This window comes from Salmo trutta, chromosome 38, assembly GCF_901001165.1.
Source record: "Salmo trutta chromosome 38, fSalTru1.1, whole genome shotgun sequence".
NCBI classification, from domain to species: domain Eukaryota; kingdom Metazoa; phylum Chordata; class Actinopteri; order Salmoniformes; family Salmonidae; genus Salmo; species Salmo trutta.
The window spans coordinates 12,101,385-12,122,845 of NC_042994.1; the positions used below are offsets into that span (position 1 = coordinate 12,101,385).

At 49.2% G+C, this 21,461-nt stretch overlaps 1 protein-coding gene across 5 annotated transcripts in view; it reads left to right on the top strand.

The window, feature by feature from the left end:
* The window catches only part of LOC115178916 (trinucleotide repeat-containing gene 6C protein), a 65,695-nt gene that overhangs the window by 10,320 nt on the left and 33,914 nt on the right, over positions 1 to 21,461 (top strand). For 3 of the 5 annotated variants that reach the window (XM_029740349.1, XM_029740348.1, XM_029740350.1), the window contains 3 exons: positions 1,171 to 1,267; positions 4,152 to 4,173; positions 19,320 to 19,688. In XM_029740349.1, coding sequence (XP_029596209.1) covers positions 1,208 to 1,267; positions 4,152 to 4,173; positions 19,320 to 19,688 — 451 coding nt within the window. In that variant the 5' untranslated portion in view covers positions 1,171 to 1,207. Of the gene's footprint in view, positions 1 to 1,170; positions 1,268 to 4,151; positions 4,174 to 19,319; positions 19,689 to 21,461 lie in introns of those variants that run through there. The other 2 variants (XM_029740353.1, XM_029740354.1) reach the window with 2 other exon arrangements.

The window sequence follows — 21,461 nt, forward strand, 5'->3', positions numbered from 1 at the left end:
ATAAACAGGTTGTATTTACAATGTTTGTTCTTCACTGGTTGCCCTTAACTTGAGGCAACAGGTCCCTCACTCTCTCTCTCTGTCAGAACATGGCTGTCCCTATGGACACTCCTCCCCACCATTACTCACTCTTACCCTACCTCTGCCTGTCACTTTGATTGACAGTTCCATTCCCCTACCAACAGGCTACACACCGGGAGGCGGGCCTGTCATTACTCTCTGTTCATTATTATGATAATTCATCAATGTATTCATATGCAGGCCCCTATGGACACTGTCTGTAGACACTTTGTCTGTGGCTGGAGGAACTCAGGTCAGCTCCTGTGTGTGTGTCAGTCACTCAGGCACTGATAAAAAAAATTGTTTATGCCCTTCCTATTGCCGAGGACAGAGCACAATGACCGATTGTGTGTGTGCAGGGAGTTGAAGAGTACGGTGAGATCCCAGAGTCCCACGATAGCAGGCTGGATTTGCAGTGAGAGGAACAGCCAGTCAGTTTGAAGCTGTCTAGTATTAACCACACTTGAGTTTTCCCATTGACCAGATAATAACAAGAATGTCTACTGTGAGTGGCACTTACTTAGCAGGCAACACTGACCAGATTGGAATAGCTAACCTGCATTAGCAGGCTTTAGACACACACACACACACACACAGGCTCCCCCAGTCCTCTCCTCCTCCTCATACCTTTAATAGTTTCCAGGAACCGTCACCAAACTTCAGCCAAAACAAATAGTCTTAAATAAACCACTTTCTCTCGCTGGGTCTCCAGCTATCTGATCACTACTTTGGCTGCCTGGCAGACCACTGGAGACAGACTTTGGGAAAGGCTTTGAGTTTGTTCTTTCTCATTCTTTCCTTTTTTCTATCTCCCCCCCCCCCCCCCCCCATTTCTCCCTCTGTCAGTTTCCGGGTGTCTCTCTGTTGCTCCCCCCCAACCCCAATCTCTCTCTGGCCATGAAGGCAATTGCATTTAAGAAGCAACTCAATGTGTTACTTCTGAAATGCTGAATGTGCTTGGCGTCTAAAAGTCTTCTCTGGAAAAAGTTTGCTAGCTCTGACATTGACCTCTAAGCGGATGAAAGGGAAATTGTAGCGCTAGGTTACTGAACTTAAAGCCTGCTGCTCCTCTCTGCCCTGTTCTGAAAACCTCTCCCTTTCTGTTTGCAGCTGAGAGAAGCTAACAACACGAGAAGAGAACCATTTGATGGAAGAAAATAAAAATAAAAAGCAAGAAAAGACCAAGAAGGAAGCTGCTCAGAAACAGGTGAGTTGTGTTAAGTCTCTTTGTCTCTCTGTCTCTCTCTCTGTCTTTCTGTGTCTCTCTGTTTCTGTGTGTCTCTGTCTCTGTGTCTCTGTGTGTCTGTGTCTCTGTGTGTCTGTCTCTCTGTGTGTCTGTCTCTCTGTGTGTCTGTCTCTCTGTGTGTCTGTCTCTCTGTGTGTCTGTCTCTCTGTGTGCCTGTCTCTCTGTGTGTCCTCAAACCGAGTACCTCTAAAAAATGTCTCCATCAGTCTACACCTTCTCCCTCCCTCCTCCCCTTCATTCACTTCTGTTCCCCAGGTAGGTGTGTTCAGTATAGTCTCTATATGACTGAGTGTGTGGGTTCCTCCCTAGTTTATCCTCATGATTATCCTAGAGCCCATAACCCTGCAGGCAGCTCACTGCCAGGTGTATGGACCCTATTTAAAGACAGATTAGAGCTGGCACCGTAGCGACACACACTGCTCTGTTGGAAACACTAGTCTGGCTCTGGTAACCAAGGAGATGTTGCTGTCGCACATAGACACACGCCATTCACGCACAGGCAGCCAGCGACAGCGTATTTCAATGAGTAAATAATCAAAAGTACCTTTTACCAAGCAAGGAGCCCTGTCCTCATTGTATGCTCACTTAGCTAGCTAGCCAGCCAGGTAGTTATTCTAGCTAGCTAGCAGTCTGTGCTACTTATGTAGTTAGCCTAGCGAGCAGCCTGTGCTACTTATGTAGTTAGCCTAGCGAGCAGTCTGTGCTACTTATGTAGTTAGCCTAGCTAGCAGTCTGTGCTACTTATGTAGTTAGCCTAGCTAGCCGTCTGTGCTACTTATGTAGTTAGCCTAGCGAGCCGTCTGTGCTACTTATGTAGTTAGCCTAGCGAGCCGTCTGTGCTACTTATGTAGTTAGCCTAGCGAGCCGTCTGTGCTACTTATATAGTTAGCCTAGCTAGCAGTCTGTGCTACTTATATAGTTAGCCTAGCTAGCAGTCTGTGCTACTTATGTAGTTAGCCTAGCTAGCAGTCTGTGCTACTTATGTGGTTAGCCTAGCTAGCAGTCTGTGCTACTTATGTAGTTAGCCTAGCTAGCAGTCTGTGCTACTTATGTAGTTAGCCTAGCTAGCAGTCTGTGCTACTTATGTAGTTAGCCTAGCTAGCAGTCTGTGCTACTTATGTGGTTAGCCTAGCTAGCAGTCTGTGCTACTTATGTGGTTAGCCTAGCTAGCAGTCTGTGCTACTTATGTGGTTAGCCTAGCTAGCAGTCTGTGCTACTTATGTGGTTAGCCTAGCTAGCAGTCTGTGCTACTTATGTGGTTAGCCTAGCTAGCAGTCTGTGCTACTTATGTGGTTAGCCTAGCTAGCAGTCTGTGCTACTTATGTGGTTAGCCTAGCTAGCAGTCTGTGCTACTTATGTGGTTAGCCTAGCTAGCAGTCTGTGCTACTTATGTAGTTAGCCTAGCTAGCAGTCTGTGCTACTTATGTAGTTAGCCTAGCTAGCAGTCTGTGCTACTTATGTAGTTAGCCTAGCTAGCAGTCTGTGCTACTTATGTGGTTAGCCTAGCTAGCAGTCTGTGCTACTTATGTGGTTAGCCTAGCTAGCAGTCTGTGCTACTTATGTGCGAACACTGGACTGACGCCGAAGTGAACACTGACTAATCCGTGATACATCCGTGAACGTGTGAGACTAAAATCAGTGCGGGAAGCATTTTCCTGCATCAACGTTTTCAGTCATCAGCGCATGCCATTTGCAGTTGCAATATATAGCCAAATGCATACATTTTTGTATTGAATAACAGTATAATTCACATTATGGTTTCGGTAAGAAAAGATTTTCATAATGTACTGCTAGCGTGTGCTTTGTTGCTCGGTTGCCATAGTGTTTCTTTACTTACCTGTTGTAAAGCACTGTGGTGAATCTACTCCATTGAAATGCTGACATCTAGTGGCGACATTAGGAACTCTTTCAGCCTTTCTTGTTTATTAGTGCGCTTGTGGTGCTTCAGTACAAACACTTCTGCATTCTTATCCACTGCCTTAGATGGGTACAACTTAAAGTTGTACATACGGTCAACTGAACAAGTGTTTTTGTATTTACTTTTGTATTCATAGAGGATATAGTGGCTTTTTGGTGGTTATATAAACCACAAATAAAATGTTCTTTAATAATGTTAATTTTAATATTTAGTTAATAAATAATCATTTAGAGGTTCTGTTAATCCTTTGGAGTGCAATTTGTGAGTAAAAAAAAAAATTTTTTTTTAGGAGGTGGAATGAAAAACTACAAATAAAAATAATTAAAAAAACATTGGAACGTATATCGGTGACCTTTGCCTCCCTAGTATCGGACCCAAAAATCCCATATTGATTGGATTGCTAACACACACATTTGCACTCAGACAGATTAGACAGCCTGTAATGATCACTTCCACTAGCCAGCAGCCATGCCAAGGCACTTTATAGCAGGCGTCTTCCCAGGTGGGGCTGTTCTGCTCTTGAAGACTGAGGCGTTTTACCTTGCATGTCTAGTCAGGCCCACATAGCCTACTGCCAGTTGTATGTCTCAGATCCCCACATTTTCAACTCATTTCAATCTGATTTTCATTTGAGATATTTAGCCATTCGTTGTATGAATATGTGATTGTGGGCTGCATCCAATTTGGCAGCCTGCAATGTAATGAAGATCTACTAGGAATATAATTTCTCGTGTTTACTTTGATTGAGTTTAACAGTTTCCTGTTGTGTAAATGTACACACGTTCCTTCCTGTTATGCGCTAATGTTTTAGCCAATGACAAACTTATGACGTACCGTTTTTGCTAGCTCCACATAATCATTGAACAAAAACAACACATTTACAGCTGTTGACTTCTCTCTCTGTCTATCTCCCTGTGTGTCTTCTAGGCTGCTGACCTGAAAGCCAAAGGTGAGTGGAAAGACTAACTGCCGCTCATAGCCGCATAGCTTTTAAAAAGATCCTTAAATGATTGACACACAAGGCCCTAATCAGCTCTGATTAAGAGAGTCCATATGAGCCATGAAGGAGAAGACATACAGATAAGGGCTGTGTAGTAGCAGGTCTCCTGTTGCCTACACCTATCTGAGTCAGTCCAGCGTCGTCTAACACACACTGATGCACAGTGACCAACCCCGGGCAAACCCTCACCTAACCCGGACGACGCTGGGCCAATTGTGCGCCGCCCTATGGGACTCCTGGTTGTGATACAGCCGGGATCGAACCAGGATCTGTGGTGATGCCTCTAGCACTGCGATGCAGTGCCTTAGACCGCTGCGCCACTCGGTCCCCCACATCAAACGTTTCCTATTGTATTTAGCCAACGAATTAGTCTAGCGTGTGTGAAGAATCTGTCATTGCGTGTGAATAAGCCAGGGGGTCATTGTTAGTGCGTGTCGGTGTTAAACCCCTGCAGGCAGGCATTAGACAGATGGGGCCAGGGCTTTGGTCCACTCTAAATCCAATTAGAGCATCTGTTCAGGTTGTACTGGTCAGCACCTCGCCCTCTAAAAGGTGTGTGTTTGTGTTACCAGGGATTGGCCCCAACACACCCCAGGCGGTCTAACCGCTAACTAACAGCCCTCGCCCTTGGGGATTGGCCCGACGTCCATTGGCGTTGTCTAGAGGTCAATGGCACTTTCTTGACCTCTGACCTCATTTAGGTCTGTCTCATTATCTCTGGGGGGGAGACTCTGCTCCGTCTGGTGTTGGTGAGTCACCCAGCGAGAAGGAACCATTTTAAGCCGAGGGGTGACGGAGGGCGTCTAACAACAGACTGAGAAGGTTAGTTTGAAGTCAAATGACAGAAGTGTAAAATCTGAGAGAGGGAAAGGAAGGAAGTGAGAAAGGAAGTGGGGTGAGTGTGTTCAAGCGTCAGCCTACACACTCAGCTGAAACAAATAAATGGACACACTATAGCTACTTTCAAAGTCAGCAAGAGAGAAAATGTTCTCCGCTCAATCTGCTGCATGGCCCACTAAGTTGCATATGACTGTTTTACTTCAGTTAGCATCCATGTCACAATGTATGTGTGTGTGTGTGTGTGTGGGCAAATCAGTATGCAGCTGTGATGTCTCTTCATCCATATTAATGATCACTCAAACATAACGTGGAACAAAGAAGTTTGTACACCCACAACCCCCCAGCCTCATCACCTCTCCCGCTTCCTCCTCCCTTCCTCTCACGTTTCAATTTGTTTGCAGTAATCGATTTTGCCTGGCGTGTTCATATGTATGAAAATTAGATAAGGCGCTGCGGAATTAACTCCTGTGCCCCCCATTAGCCATGGTGCTCCAGTGAGACGGGGGACCAGCCACCAGACCTCCCCATCTAGGCAGTCCCTGTTGGGGTAGAATGAGAGCGCCTCAGCCCTCTATTAGTATGGAGGGCAGGGGAACGCTGATTATTCCCCACAATCAAACCCCATCGTGCTGCGCACACACAATAATGCACAATGCCCCACCCCCACACACACACCTAGCTCCCCCATCCCTATATGGACCGGGAGACTCTCAATCCAGTTCTCCCTGTAATTGGAGAAAATGCTTACAGTGTGGAACTTCCCAGGCAAGGATATGCTTTTAAAGCCATTGCCACACTAACTTTCTGTATGCACACATAAACACACAACATTCAAAAAGTTATGAGAATACACGGAACTGGCTCGGAGTGATGCAAATGCAATTCATGGAAACAGGTGGCGGCTTCCGAGTTTTCGTGAGCGAAAGCCATCAGTAATACCCGGGTACGCCTGACACGTTCTCTACCCAGCCCTGGTGTAATTAGAAAAACATCACCTGCCTTTTTAAAGTGTTAAGGAACAAAATGTAATGTGTCAAATTTTCATCTACATTTCCCATTAACCTCTCAGGGATTTGTGGGACGCTAGCGTCCCACCTCGACAACAGCCAGTGAAATTGCAGGGCGCCAGATTCAAACAACAAATCTCATAATTAAAATTCCTCAAACATACAAGTATTATACACCATTTCAAAGATAAACTTCTTGTTAATCCAACCACAGTGTCCAATTTCAAAAAGGCTTTACGGCGAAAGCATACCATGCAATTATCTGAGGACAGCACCCCATCAAATAAACACAGACAATCATATTTCATCCCGCCAGGCGCGACACAAAACTCAGAAATAATTATATAATTCATGCCTTACCATCGAAGATCTTCTTTTGTTGGCACTCCAATATGTCCCATAAACATCACAAATGGTCCTTTTGTTTGATTAATTCCGTCGTTATCTCCAAAATGTCCATTTATTTGGTGCGTTTCATCCAGAAAAACACCGCGCAACATGACTACAAAATATCTCATAAGTTACCTGTAATCTTTGTCCAAACATTTCAAACAACTTTCCTAATACAACTTTAGGTATTCTTTAACGTAAATAATTGATAAAATTTAAGACGGGATAAACTGCGTTCAATACCGGACGAAAACAAAGTGGAGCGTGCTTTCAGGTCACGCGCCTCTAACAAACAGTACACTTCACTCGACCCTCGTTCTGAACAGCAATACTTCTTCATTACACAAAGGAAAAACATCAACCAATTTCTAAAGACTGTTGACATCCAGTGGAAGCATTAAGAACGGCAAGCAAGTGCCTTAGAAATCTAGATCTCCATAGAAAACCCATTAAAAAGAGTGACCTCAATTTTTCTTTTTCCTGTTTGGTTTGTCCTCTGGGTTTCGCCTGCCAAATAAGTTCTGTTATACTCGCAGACATCATTCAAACAGTTTTAGTAACTTCAGAGTGTTTTCTATCCAAATCTACTAATAATATGCATATCCTAGCTTCTGGGCCTGAGTAGCAGGCAGTTTACTCTGGGCACGCTTTTCATCTGGATGTGAAAATACCGCCCCCTATCCCAGCGAGGTTAGGCGTCGGCATGCTTCAGTTCGGCTGGCTGCTAGCCGAAGTTGGCTAGGCGACCCGAGTGATTGTGCTTGCATACTCCCTTAAAAGACATTCGCCTGAAAAAGAGAAAAAAGCTTCAATAGTATGATTTGTCCATTTTGAGACGCTGTAGCCAGTATACACTTCCTTAAAATAGACAATTAATCTGAGAGCTCTTAGTTGCACAATTGTACATCTAAGCATGATGCATGATGTTTGGTGCAGTATTTCTCAAGGAGGAAATGTGCAGGAAAAGAAGTTGTCTCGTTGAATCCCTACTGTTGACCAATCACCGACGAAGGGGCGTGGACTTCAACTACTGACTTTGGCTTGCCTCTAGAAGAAAACATTTTCTGTGCATCAAACAGCCCCAAAAAACCTTACCAAATGAACAAAAACGTCACAATGTCGTCATATTATTATATGCATGTACTCTTCCGAACTGTTTTCGGCTGGGAAGCATGCGGACACCTTTACCCATGCTGTTTTTACCTTTACCCCCCCCCCCCCCCCGCCACCATGGTGACCCACCAATTGCCATGGCGATTGACATACACTGCTCAAAAAAATAAAGGGAACACTTAAACAACACAATGTAACTCCAAGTCAATCACACTTCTGTGAAATCAAACTGTCCACTTAGGAAGCAACACTGATTGACAATAAATTTCACATGCTGTTGTGCAAATGGAATAGACAACAGGTGGAAATTATAGGCAATAAGCAAGACACCCCCAATAAAGGAGTGGTTCAGCAGGTGGTGACCACAGACCACTTCTCAGTTCCTATGCTTCCTGGCTGATGTTTTGGTCACTTTTAAATGCTGGCGGTGCTTTCACTCTAGTGGTAGCATGAGACGGAGTCTACAACCCACACAAGTGGCTCAGGTAGTGCAGCTCATCCAGGATGGCACATCAATGCGAGCTGTGGCAAGAAGGTTTGCTGTGTCTGTCAGCGTAGTGTCCAGAGCATGGAGGCGCTACCAGGAGACAGGCCAGTACATCAGGAGACGTGGAGGAGGCCGTAGGAGGGCAACAACCCAGCAGCAGGACCGCTACCTCCGCCTTTGTGCAAGGAGGAGCACTGCCAGAGCCCTGCAAAATGACCTCCAGCAGGCCACAAATGTGCATGTGTCTGCTCAAACGGTCAGAAACAGACTCCATGAGGGTGGTATGAGGGCCCGACTTCCACAGGTGGGGGTTGTGCTTACAGCCCAACACCGTGCAGGACGTTTGGCATTTGCCAGAGAACACCAAGATTGGCAAATTCGCCACTGGCGCCCTGTGCTCTTCACAGATGAAAGCAGGTTCCCACTGAGCACATGTGACAGACATGACAGAGTCTGGAGACGCCGTGGAGAACGTTCTGCTGCCTGCAACATCCTCCAGCATGACCGGTTTGGCGGTGGGTCAGTCATGGTGTGGGGTGGCATTTCTTTGGGGGGCCGTGCAGCCCTCCATGTGCTCGCCAGAGGTAGCCTGACTGCCATTAGGTACCGAGATGAGATCCTCAGACCCCTTGTGAGACCATATGCTGGTGCGGTTGGCCCTGGGTTCCTCCTAATGCAAGACAATGCTAGACCTCATGTGGCTGGAGTGTGTCAGCAGTTCCTGCAAGAGGAAGGCATTGATGCTATGGACTGGCCCGCCCGTTCCCCAGAACTGAATCCAATTGAACACATCTGGGACATCATGTCTCACTCCATCCACCAACGCCACATTGCACCACAGACTGTCCATGAGTTGGCGGATGCTTTAGTCCAGGTCTGGGAGGAGATCCGTCAGGAGACCATCCGCCACCTCATCAGGAGCATGCCCAGGCGTTGTAGGGAGGTCCTACAGGCACGTGGAGGCCACACACACTACTGAGCCTCATTTTGACTTGTTTTAAGGACATTACATCAAAGTTGGATCAGCCTGTAGTGTGGTTTTCCACTTTAATTTTGAGTGTGACTCCAAATCCAGACCTCCATGTGTTGATAAATTGGATTTCCATTGATTATTTTTGTGTGATTTTTGTTGTCAGCACATTCAACTATGTAAAGAAAAAAGTATTTAATAAGATTATTTCTTTCATTCAGATCTAGGATGTGTTGTTTAAGTGTTCCCTTTATTTTTTTGAGCAGTGTATTTACACGGCGTTACCGCGGCCACAGGAGAACTGCATTATTTCCACCCGGGAAACCGGACGACATCGCAGCGTAATATGCATATTGGATTAATTTGTGATTTCACATTTAATTAATTGTGTCAACACTTTTTAGTCGGATTTCTTGAATTGCTATCTAATTGGGGGATAATTGACTTTCCCGTGGGGGGGGGGGGGGGGGGTGCCGTCGCCTTTCTGTGTCGAACTGCAACATTAATAAATACTCTGTAAATGAATAGTGAGTGACTGGATCCTGGTTTACGTCCCGTGGATTTATGGATGCCAAGGATAATTGTTTTCTCTTTGCTTGCATGTCAAGTGGAGTGGGTTGATTAGGGGTAGAGAGAGGGGGATGGGGGGGGACAAAGAGAAAGAGATGGGGGGGTATTTTCTGCATGTATTCATGTTGGATTATCATTCACACGCTGCAGACAGAAGAGGCAATTCAATACACCCTCAGTTATACCACAGCTGAGAGGGCTCATGTCACATTTAAAGGCAGATTAATAGTAAAGTGTATGTGCTGATATTAATAGAATTTAACAAAGAGGCTCCTTTTGTATTGGGGAGAGGGTGTGTGTTGCTGAGCAGGACTGCCTGGTATGTCTGGAAGAGGCAGCCCTCCTGTCTTTTGCTTCAGGTCACATTCTGCCTCTTCATGTCAAACCACCATTCAGCCATTTTGTGTGTTGATGAGGATTTACTGACTAATCATATCTACGTGGGAAGCATTGGCTCAGTGGTATACACCTGACTCCTAAGGCACGTGGATAGAAGCTGTCCTTGTGCACAGATCTAGGATCAGCTTACCTTCTCACCATAATGTGTAGAAAACACACATCTGACCTTAGATCAGTCTTTGGGCAACCTCCTACTTTGGATAAACTGTATGGATAAGGGAAGACTGACTGAATCCTATCTAAGTGTGGGACTTTGGCTTAGAGTTATCTACCCATAGTGAATTCTAACAAGCCATCTCTATGAATTGTCTCTATGGATCAACCAGACTCCTAAAACATGTAGAAAGTGTGGAGAGAATGGGTCGACACTGCTGAGATGAGCCCTCTGCTCATTAGTGTGTGTGTGTGTGTGTCGGGGGTGGGGGGGGGTCACAGGAGGCCCACCGAGCAGAGGTGCATTAGGCATGGGAACAGTGCTCATCTCCATGGTGACGGCCTAGTACCCAGGGAAGGGTGAGGGGTGGAAAGCTGTGCCTTTTTAGTCTGTGTGTGTGTGTGTGTGGGGGGGTCTCTGACCCGCTACAGGGTTTACTACTGACAGATGGAACCTCAGACACCCCCACCTCCCATGGTACACACTCTCACAAGACACTGTCTGGGTGTATCTTAACAAGCAACCATCAACACTCAAAGATACTGCTCCTTCAGTACCACTAAAGTCTATAGCCCCTCTTAACCTTTAGTACTGTCATACCTCTCAACTACCCTGTATCCACTTTAAACAAGGCCACTAAACACAAATACACCTCATTGGTCAGATGGTTTAGTTAAATCTCCGCTACATCACTTCTTTCCAATGCGTTTCTTGGATATGAAAAATATGGCTTTTCATGACGTCTCATAACATTTGATTTTCAATTAGTCATTTAACTCTAGAAGAGGTTTATCAGCCTCCTGTATTTAGTCCACTTATGTGTTCCACACACAGCCCTCCCCCGCTGTGAACATGGTCGCGTATTAAAATGCAACACAATGGCAGCACGTAGCTAACCTCTGACATGGACGATTCCCAGAACCCTTCAAAGCAAGGCGTGCGCACGCCATAACCGAGCCAATCACAATGGCTCCTTATGCACCAGGGCCTGCCCTCTTGACCATCATCCTTTTCGCTCAAGCTTTTTCTTCTTTTTCGGTGTAATAAACCATTGAGAGTGGGGGACAGGAGGCCATAATTACAAGTTTGGCTAGGAGTGATTCTCCATTCAGAGGGTTTAATGGAATTTACAGTGCGACTCATTATAATGGTTTATTTAATTGACTCTCCTTTGAATATCAAATAGTTTTTTTAAGGCTTTAGCAACCCCAAAGGGTCTAGTATTGCAGTTTGTTTGCTCCCCATCTCTCTCTCGTTCTCACACTCTCATTTGCGCTCTCTAATTCTGTGTACCATTCTGACTCTCTTTCTCCATTCACTCCATATTTCATTCTCTCCCTTTACTATGCCTCTCGCTCTGGGTGTTCCTACTATCTCTCAATCTCCCCTCCAAGTCTTTGGTGTATGACAGTGTCACACGTATCACCTGCTATCTCTCCGATCAGATAGGCAGGTGAATCTCCCATATATAAAAAAAAAAGTTCTCTCACAAATGATGGTGCTAGAGAACTTGACTAGACAGCATTTTGATATGGCTTTCTCTCATCCTGGTGACAGGATTTGGTTTCCCCTCGCCTCGGAAATCTCCCACAAAGCACTTTAGCGTCCGTTAGGATTAAAAATGAACTCTTCCCCCAAAAAGAAAGACTAATGTTTTTCTATATCTTTGTTTTGAGCCTAGACGTCCTATCGCATCGTAACCGCCGTTCATGCTCACACACACACACACCTGCTCTCTCCCGAGATTATTCCAAAGATGGCTACAGATTACCCAGCTGGCTGGAATAACAGCCATTTCACATCATAGACTAGATAAACTGTGATCGTTTACACGCACCACATAGTGCTTTAATAGCTATTTCATTGTGTTGTAAAAGCACCAGTGTTGTCATAAACAGAGGCTACTGGAGAATAGAGTGGAACACACACCGAACCAACCCCCCCCCCAGACACACTCGCATAATGTGGGATATCCACACTCACAACGTACACCCCCCCCCCCCCACCCACGTCATAGAAGCTGTGATTCATAGTGTGAGAGAGAGGCTGCCGGCCTCTGTGTGAGCAGTAACAGCCCAGCAGTCCATCTGCTTCCTCTAATGGATTCAGAGCAGCAGTGAACAATGAGAGGCTGAATTGGATGAACGAGGGGGAGGGAGCACCAGAGAATAAAAGGGAGGGAGGGCGAGAGACGGGTTGAAGGGAGAGAATGGAATGGCTGAGCGGAGGGAGAAATAGAACAGGCGGGGGTGGCCTTTGTAAAAGGCAAGAGAGAGAAGGACGAAGGAGACTTAGAGAGAAGGACGAAGGAGACTTAGAGAGAAGGACGAAGGAGACTGAGAGAGAAGGACGAAGGAGACTGAGAGAGAAGGACGAAGGAGACTTAAAGAGAAGGACGAAGGAGACTGAGAGAGAAGGACGAAGGAGACTGAGAGAGAAGGACGAAGGAGACAGAGAGAAGGACGAAGGAGACAGAGAGAGAAGGACGAAGGAGACTGAGAGAGAAGGACGAAGGAGACTGAGAGAGAAGGACGAAGGAGACTGAGAGAGAAGGACGAAGGAGACTGAGAGAAGGACGAAGGAGACTGAGAGAAGGACGAAGGAGACTGAGAGAGAAGGACGAAGGAGACTGAGAGAGAAGGACGAAGGAGACTGAGAGAAGGACGAAGGAGACTGAGAGAAGGACGAAGGAGACTGAGAGAAGGACGAAGGAGACTGAGAGAAGGACGAAGGAGACTGAGAGAAGGACGAAGGAGACAGAGAGAAGGACGAAGGAGACAGAGAGAAGGACGAAGGAGACAGAGAGAGAAGGACGAAGGAGACAGAGAGAGAAGGACGAAGGAGACAGAGAGAGAAGGACGAAGGAGACAGAGAGAGAAGGACGAAGGAGACAGAGAGAGAAGGACGAAGGAGACAGAGAGAGAAGGACGAAGGAGACAGAGAGAGAAGGACGAAGGAGACAGAGAGAGAAGGACGAAGGAGACAGAGAGAGAAGGACGAAGGAGACAGAGAGAGAAGGACGAAGGAGACAGAGAGAGAAGGACGAAGGAGACAGAAGGACGAAGGAGACTGAGAGGGACGGAGAAGGACGAAGGAGACTGAGAGAGGGACGGAGAAGGACGGAGGAGACTGAGAGAGGGACGGAGAAGGACGGAGGAGACTGAGAGAGGGACGGAGAAGGACGGAGGAGACTGAGAGAGGGACGGAGAAGGACGGAGGAGACTGAGAGAAGGACGGAGGAGACTGTGAGAAGGACGGAGGACGAAGGAGGCAGAGGGGGACGAAGGAGGCAGAGGGGGACGAAGGAGGCAGAGGGGGACGAAGGAGGCAGAGGGGGACGAAGGAGGCAGAGGGGGACGAAGGAGACTGAGAGAGGGACGGAGAAGGACGAAGGAGACTGAGAGAGGGACGGAGAAGGACGAAGGAGACAGAGAGGGACGGAGAAGGACGAAGGAGACTGAGAGAGGGACGGAGAAGGACGAAGGAGACTGAGAGAGGGACGGAGAAGGACGAAGGAGACAGAGAGGGACGGAGAAGGACGAAGGAGACAGAGAGGGACGGAGAAGGACGAAGGAGACAGAGAGAGGGACGGAGAAGGACGAAGGAGACTGAGAGAGGGACGGAGAAGGACGAAGGAGACTGAGAGAGGGACGGAGAAGGACGAAGGAGACAGAGAGAGAGAAGGACGAAGGAGACAGAGAGAAGGACGAAGGAGACAGAGAGAAGGACGAAGGAGACTGAGAGAGAAGGACGAAGGAGTCAGAGAGAAGGACGAAGGAGACTGAGAGAGAAGGACGAAGGAGACTGAGAGAAGGACGAAGGAGACTGAGAGAAGGACGAAGGAGACTTAGAGAGAAGGACGAAGGAGACTGAGAGAAGGACGAAGGAGACTGAGAGAGAAGGACGAAGGAGACTGAGAGAGAAGGACGAAGGAGACTGAGAGAGAAGGACGAAGGAGACTGAGAGAGAAGGACGAAGGAGACTGGGAGAGAAGGACGAAGGAGACAGAGAGAAGGACGAAGGAGACAGAGAAGGACGAAGGAGACAGAGAGAGAAGGACGAAGGAGACTGAGAGAGAAGGACGAAGGAGACTGAGAGAGAAGGACGAAGGAGACAGAGGAGAAGGACGAAGGAGACAGAGGAGAAGGACGAAGGAGACAGAGGAGAAGGACGAAGGAGACTGAGAGGAGCAGGTCGAAGGACGGGGAGAGAGGGGAGCAGGTCGAAGGACGGGGAGAGAGGGGAGCAGGTCGAAGGACGGGGAGAGAGGAGCAGGACGAAGGAGACTCAGGGAGAGAGAGGATCAGGACGAAGGAGACTCAGGGAGAGAGAGGATCAGGACGAAGGATAGAGAGAAGGACGAAGGATAGGGAGAGAGGAGCAGGACGAAGGATAGGGAGAGAGGAGCAGGACGAAGGATAGGGAGAGAGAGGAGCAGGTCGAAGGATAGGGAGAGAGAGGAGCAGGTCGAAGGATAGGGAGAGAGAGGAGCAGGTCGAAGGACAGGGAGAGAGAGGAGCAGGTCGAAGGATAGGGGAGAGAGGAGCAGGACGAAGGAGACAGAGGAGCAGGACGAAGGATAGGGGAGAGAGGAGCAGGACGAAGGATGGGGAGAGAGGAGCAGGACGAAGGATGGGGAGAGAGGAGCAGGCGAAGGATGGGGAGAGAGGAGCAGGACGAAGGATTGGGAGAGAGAGGAGCAGGACGAAGGAGACTTAGGGAGAGAGGAGCAGGACGAAGAAGACTGAGGGGGAGAGAGGAGCAGGACGAAGGATGGGGAGAGAGAGGAGCAGGACGAAGGAGACTGAGGAAGAGGGGAGCAGGACGAAGGTTGGGGAGAGAGAGGAGCAGGACGAAGGATATGGAGAGAGAGGAGCAGGTCGAAGGATAGGGAGAGAGAGGAGCAGGTCGAAGGAGACTTAGGGAGAGAGAGGAGCAGGACGAAGGAGACTGAGGAAGAGAGGAGTAGGACGAAGGAGACTGAGGAAGAGAGAGGGGCAGGACCAAGGACAGTGAGAGAGAGGAGCAGGTCGAAGGATAGGGAGAGAGAGGAGCAGGTCAAATGATGGGGAGAGAGGAGCAGGACGAAGGATGGGGGAGAGAGAGGAGCAGGACGAAGGAGACTGAGGAAGAGAGGGGAGCAGGACGAAGGATAGGGAGAGAGAGGAGCAGGACGAAGGATAGGGAGAGAGGAGCAGGACGAAGGATAGGGAGAGAGGAGCAGGTCGAAGGATAGGGAGAGAGAGGAGCAGGTCGAAGGATAGGGAGAGAGGAGCAGGACGAAGGATAGGGAGAGAGAGGAGCAGGACCAAGGATAGGGAGAGAGAGGAGCAGGGCCAAGGATAGGGAGAGAGAGGAGCAGGACGAAGGAGACTTAGGGAGAGAGAGGAGCAGGTCAAATGATGGGGAGAGAGGAGCAGGACGAAGGATGGGGAGAGAGAGGAGCAGGACGAAGGAGACTGAGGAAGAGAGGGGAGCAGGACGAAGGATAGGGAGAGAGAGGAGCAGGACGAAGGATAGGGAGAGAGAGGAGCAGGACGAAGGATAGGGAGAGAGAGGAGCAGGTCGAAGGATAGGGAGAGAGAGGAGCAGGTCGAAGGATAGGGAGAGAGGTGCAGGACGAAGGATAGGGAGAGAGAGGAGCAGGACCAAGGATAGGGAGAGAGAGGAGCAGGGCCAAGGATAGGGAGAGAGAGGAGCAGGACGAAGGAGACTTAGGGAGAGAGAGGAGCAGGACGAAGGAGACTGAGGGAGAGAGGAGCAGGATGAAGGATAGAGAGAAGGACGAAGGAGACAGAGAGGAGCAGGACGAAGGATGGGGAGAGAGGAGCAGGACGAAGGATGGGGAGAGAGGAGCAGGACGAAGGATAGGGAGAGAGGAGCAGGACGAAGGATAGAGAGAAGGACGAAGGAGACAGAGGAGCAGGACGAAGGAAACTGAGGAAGAGAGGAGCAGGACGAAGGAGACTTAGGAAGAGAGAGGAGCAGGACGAAGGATAGGGAGAGAGAGGAGCAGGTCGAAGGCTAGGGAGAGAGAGGAGCAGGACGAAGGATGGGGAGAGAGAGGAGCAGGACGAAGATGGGGAGAGAGGAGCAGGACGAAGGATGGGGAGAGAGAGGAGCAGGACGAAGGATGGGGAGAGAGAGGAGCAGGACGAAGGATGGAGACTGAGGAAGAGAGGAGCAAGACGAAGGATGGAGACTGAGGAAGAGAGGAGCAGGACGAAGGAGACTGAGGAAGAGAGAGGAGCAGGACGAAGGATAGGGAGAGAGAGGAGCAGGTCGAAGGCTAGGGAGAGAGAGGAGCAGGTCAAATGATGGGGAGAGAGGAGCAGGACGAAGGATGGGGAGAGAGAGGAGCAGGACGAAGGAGACTGAGGAAGAGAGGGGAGCAGGACGAAGGATAGGGAGAGAGAGGAGCAGGACGAAGGATAGGGAGAGAGGAGCAGGACGAAGGATAGGGAGAGAGAGGAGCAGGTCGAAGGATAGGGAGAGAGAGGAGCAGGTCGAAGGATAGGGAGAGAGGTGCAGGACGAAGGATAGGGAGAGAGAGGAGCAGGACGAAGGAGACTTAGGGAGAGAGAGGAGCAGGACGAAGGAGACTGAGGGAGAGAGAGGAGCAGGATGAAGGATAGAGAGAAGGACGAAGGAGACAGAGGAGCAGGACGAAGGATGGGGAGAGAGGAGCAGGACGAAGGATGGGGAGAGAGAGGAGCAGGACGAAGGATGGGGAGAGAGGAGCAGGACGAAGGATAGGGAGAGAGGAGCAGGACGAAGGATAGAGAGAAGGACGAAGGAGACAGAGGAGCAGGACGAAGGAGACTGAGGAAGAGAGAGGAGCAGGACGAAGGATAGGGAGAGAGAGGAGCAGGTCGAAGGCTAGGGGGAGAGAAGAGCAGGACGAAGGATGGGGAGAGAGAGGAGCAGGACGAAGATGGGGAGAGAGGAGCAGGACGAAGGATGGGGAGAGAGAGGAGCAGGACGAAGGATGGGGAGAGAGAGGAGCAGGACGAAGGATGGAGACTGAGGAAGAGAGGAGCAGGACGAAGGAGACTGAGGAAGAGAGGAGCAGGACGAAGGAGACTGAGGAAGAGAGGAGCAGGACGAAGGAGACTGAGGAAGAGAGAGGAGCAGGACGAAGGATAGGGAGAGAGAGGAGCAGGTCGAAGGCTAGGGAGAGAGAGGAGCAGGACGAAGGATGGGGAGAGAGAGGAGCAGGACGAAGATGGGGAGAGAGGAGCAGGACGAAGGATGGGGAGAGAGAGGAGCAGGACGAAGGATGGGGAGAGAGGAGCAGGACGAAGGATGGGGAGAGAGAGGAGCAGGACGAAGGATGGGGAGAGAGAGGAGCAGGACGAAGGATGGGGAGAGAGAGGAGCAGGACGAAGGATGGGGAGAGAGGAGCAGGACGAAGGATGGGGAGAGAGGAGCAGGACGAAGGAGACTGAGGAAGAGAGGGGAGCAGGACGAAGGATAGGGAGAGAGGAGCAGGACGAAGGATAGAGAGAAGGACGAAGGAGACAGAGGAGCAGGACGAAGGATAGGGAGAGAGAGGAGCAGGACGAAGGAGACAGAGAGGAGCAGGACGAAGGATAGGGAGCGAGCCGAGGGATGGGGTGGGTTGTGAGGACGCAGCACCCTGCCTGCTGATTGGCTGTGACTGCGTCAGGCGGGCTGGGGCTGAATTTAATCAGATATGTGCGTCACCCGCTGCCTGCTACAGCTCCCAACCAGCTAGCTAGCTCCTGCTGGAGGGGCCAGCTCTGACCAGAGAGGGAGGTAGATCTGTATGCAGTTTGTGTGATCGAGAGAACCTGGTTGTGTATGCGCATATTTGAAGTATATTGAGAGAGTGTGTGTGTGTGTGTGTGTGTGTGTGTGTCAGAGGTACAGGGGTGCACAGCTCATGTGCAGAGGGTGCTCTGTTTATAGAAACGGTGTTGGCAGTGGGACAGGCCTTTGGCAGGCAGAGGGAATGCGTGGGCCTGCCTGCAGTGTTTGCTTTAACCCCTGCTGCTGCAGCACAGGACAGCTAGTCAGCCACATCAGTCCTCTACTGTTCTCGTGTGGGACTCTACACAGTCCCACCCTGTTAGATTTCTCTGGTGCCACAACTTGGTCAACATGAACGAATGACAAAAGCTGCAGTTGTCCTAATTGGTCAGACTGATATGACCTCAAATGTCATTGTGTGCATTTTGTATGAGTGTCTTGACAAGAGTCCTGACAGTGGCTCTTGTGTTCCCAGGAGAGTGACATCTGTTGCCTGCTAATCTGCATCTCTCCATTGCCAATCCCTTCGCTCTCGCTCTCCCCCTTCGCTCTCGCTCTCCCCCTTCGCTCTCGCTCTCCCCCTTCTCTCTTGGCTGTCTGTGATTGTCTTCTCTCTTCTTTCTCCTCCCCTGAGGCATAGCTGCCAGCCAGTTGTTTTTAAAACCAGCCTATGAATTCTCATCCGTAGCTACCTAGGGAGTATAGAACCACAAAGTGTTCACATTCACCAAACTGATGTAGCAGCGAAGTGCAACACTGAGGTCAGGAAGTGTTGTGAGACAATATGGCTGCCGCAGCTCTTAGCCTGTCCAGCCCCAGCCTCCTGCTCACCCAGAGGGCTTTGCTAAGCTCCTTTAGCCGCAGTAGGCTGACACAGTAGGTCCTGCTAGTACCGACTGCTAATACCACTCAGTCTGGGCAAGGCTTGATTAGAGGGCTGTTCTCTCTGGGGAAACTAATAGACAGAAGAATGCACAGGGTCAGGCAGAGGTGAGTGTGTGTGTGAGAACTTGCCCTTTCATGTTGTCTGGGCTGTCTGTCGGTGGTGTTCAAGCACAGGCCGACTCATAGGGAAGGTTATTACATGTTATTACTAAGACGCTACTTTGGAAATGCTAACCACGTTTCGCTTGATTTCTCCTTAGTAAATAAGGGATATGTTTTCAATCCATGTTATACGGGTGTCAGATATTTGGGGTGTAACGTAACATCCGTTCAAATCAACATGTTTAAATGATCAGTGTGTTCATGTCATACTCGATCAGGGAAATGATAACACTAACCTCATTCAACCAACAATGTTGTCTTGTAAAGTACAGTGGATTAGTGATGTGTGCTGTGCAGCATTAGTTAATACCTTGCTTCCTGTGTTGTGTTTGCGTCCTCCTCCAGTGCCAGAGCCAGCTAAGCCCAGCCCCGGTCCCCTCCACCACCCCACCACCTGTGTGACCCTGCCCCAGGCCTCACATCCCCCCTCCTCCTCCTCTTCAGTCAGAACCAATGGGAAGCGCGCCCCCCCTAGCACCCAGCAAACACCACAGCAGCAGACCCCACCTCAGCCTCCGTCGTCGTCCTCAGGCCCCCGCTACCCGCCCCGTGAGGTGCCCCCGCGTTTCCGCCAGCAGGAGCACAAGCAGCTACTGAAGAGGGGCCAGCCACTGCCCGCCGGAGCCCTGAGTAGCCTCACAGTGACCCCTGCCTCCAACCCGCTCACCCCCGGTGCCCCAGCTTCTTCCTCCTCCGCAGGCAAGCGCCACACAGGTCAGTTCCCTGCTTATTGCGTCTCACCCTTGGCTCCTTGGCTAGATCCGGTTCCTCAGTAGGAATGTCCCCTTTCTCCGGGGAACTTGATAGAGAAGCTGATGTTACTAAGTTGGTCCCATGAAATGAAGTGTCACAGGTCATCGTGGTAGATGGGTGAGGCTGTGCAACACGGGGCTCCACGCTGACCTTTACAAGGCACACGTGTGCGCTTACGTTGAAAAATGTAGGCGCACACAAATACATTTAGGAGCGCAACGAATAGTAGTTCAGATATTGAAGCTATAATCCCGAAATTGTCTAGGTGCGCTAAAATTCTAATTCCAGGTCCACAGCAAAATATTTAGGCACATGTGAGTAAAATACCATTCCAGTGTTTTAATTGCTATATTGTATTTACTTTGCCACCATGACCTATTTATTGCCTTTACCTCCTTTATCTCACCTCATTTGCTCACATTGTATATATACTTATTTTTCTACTGTATTATTGACTGTATGTTGTTTTACTCCATGTGTAACTCTGTGTTGTTGTATGTTGTCGAACTGCTTTGCTTTATCTTGGCCAGGTCGCAGTTGTAAATGAGAACTTGTTCTCAACTTGCCTACCTGGTTAAATAAAGGTGAAATAAAAAATACATTTAAAAAAAAATGTTCAGTGTTAGAGCCCTGCAACAGGTTGAGGAAGAAGGGGGTGAATCGCAAATCCGTATGATGGGTCCAAAAAACCTTGGTGTTACTACCCCTGTTCTCTATACTAGAGCGTTGACATTAGGGAATGGATGATGGTTTGTTACTCTGAGAATCTCCTCCACTCTGACCCATTGGTTGAACTGTGTTTCTACGGGGGCTCTGTGTACTGCAGAGGCGCTTTAGCTTGACCCTATTGAAATATGGCCGTGATGGTGTTTAGCCACTGAGTAGGTGCTGTGGCGATTGGAGAGCGCTCGGGACCTTCTACCGCCCGCGGTCACCTTTTTAATCAACTCCCCAGCGACCGGGTCTGTGGACTGCTGCTCGTCAAAAACCCACTGCCAGTGGTCTTTGATTTAGAGCGAAAGAGAGAGTGAGTGGACAAACAATATGAGCCATGAGTATATATCTTTCAGCATTGTTTTTCCTCCAGTGAGGGAGTGGAGGCGTGCTGTCTCTGCAAGCTATCTGGTGAACGGCTGTATATTAGCCTACCGTCTTCCTTTTTACGCCTTGACCCTGCGGCTTTTCTCTGACCACCACCGGTCTTCTCATCCCAATGGAAGGTACTTCAAACAACACCTCTATCTATTCTCTTTATTGACATGGTTTACCTCCATGTTCAATGCAGAACATACACAGATAACCGCACCGTGAATTGTTGTACGGCACATAGAGGACGAGACGAAGAGCTTGCTGCGGTGTCTGTTCACCTACTGTTTTATTTTACTCCTCTCTACCCCTCCCTCTGTGGTGCTGTCTTCCATTACTGACTCCCATGTTTACTCTGAGGGGGCTGCCTGCAGCATCACTGTAAACACAATTTCTCTGCAGAGCCTTGGGCAGCACAGGGCATTACAGACAAATGTTGCCACTCACACATACAGTGTATGTATACGCACTCAAGCGCACACACTGATGGTCTGATAACTTCTTTTATTTTTTTACTGACTGGCTGGACAGCTCTCCCAAGGGCCCTCTGCGCAACACCGCCCCAGGCAGGAGAGGCCCGAGCTGGGGAAGGCTTTAAGTCCCTGGGGGTCCCTGGGAGCTTCTGATCAACTGTCCGCCTTGTCATAA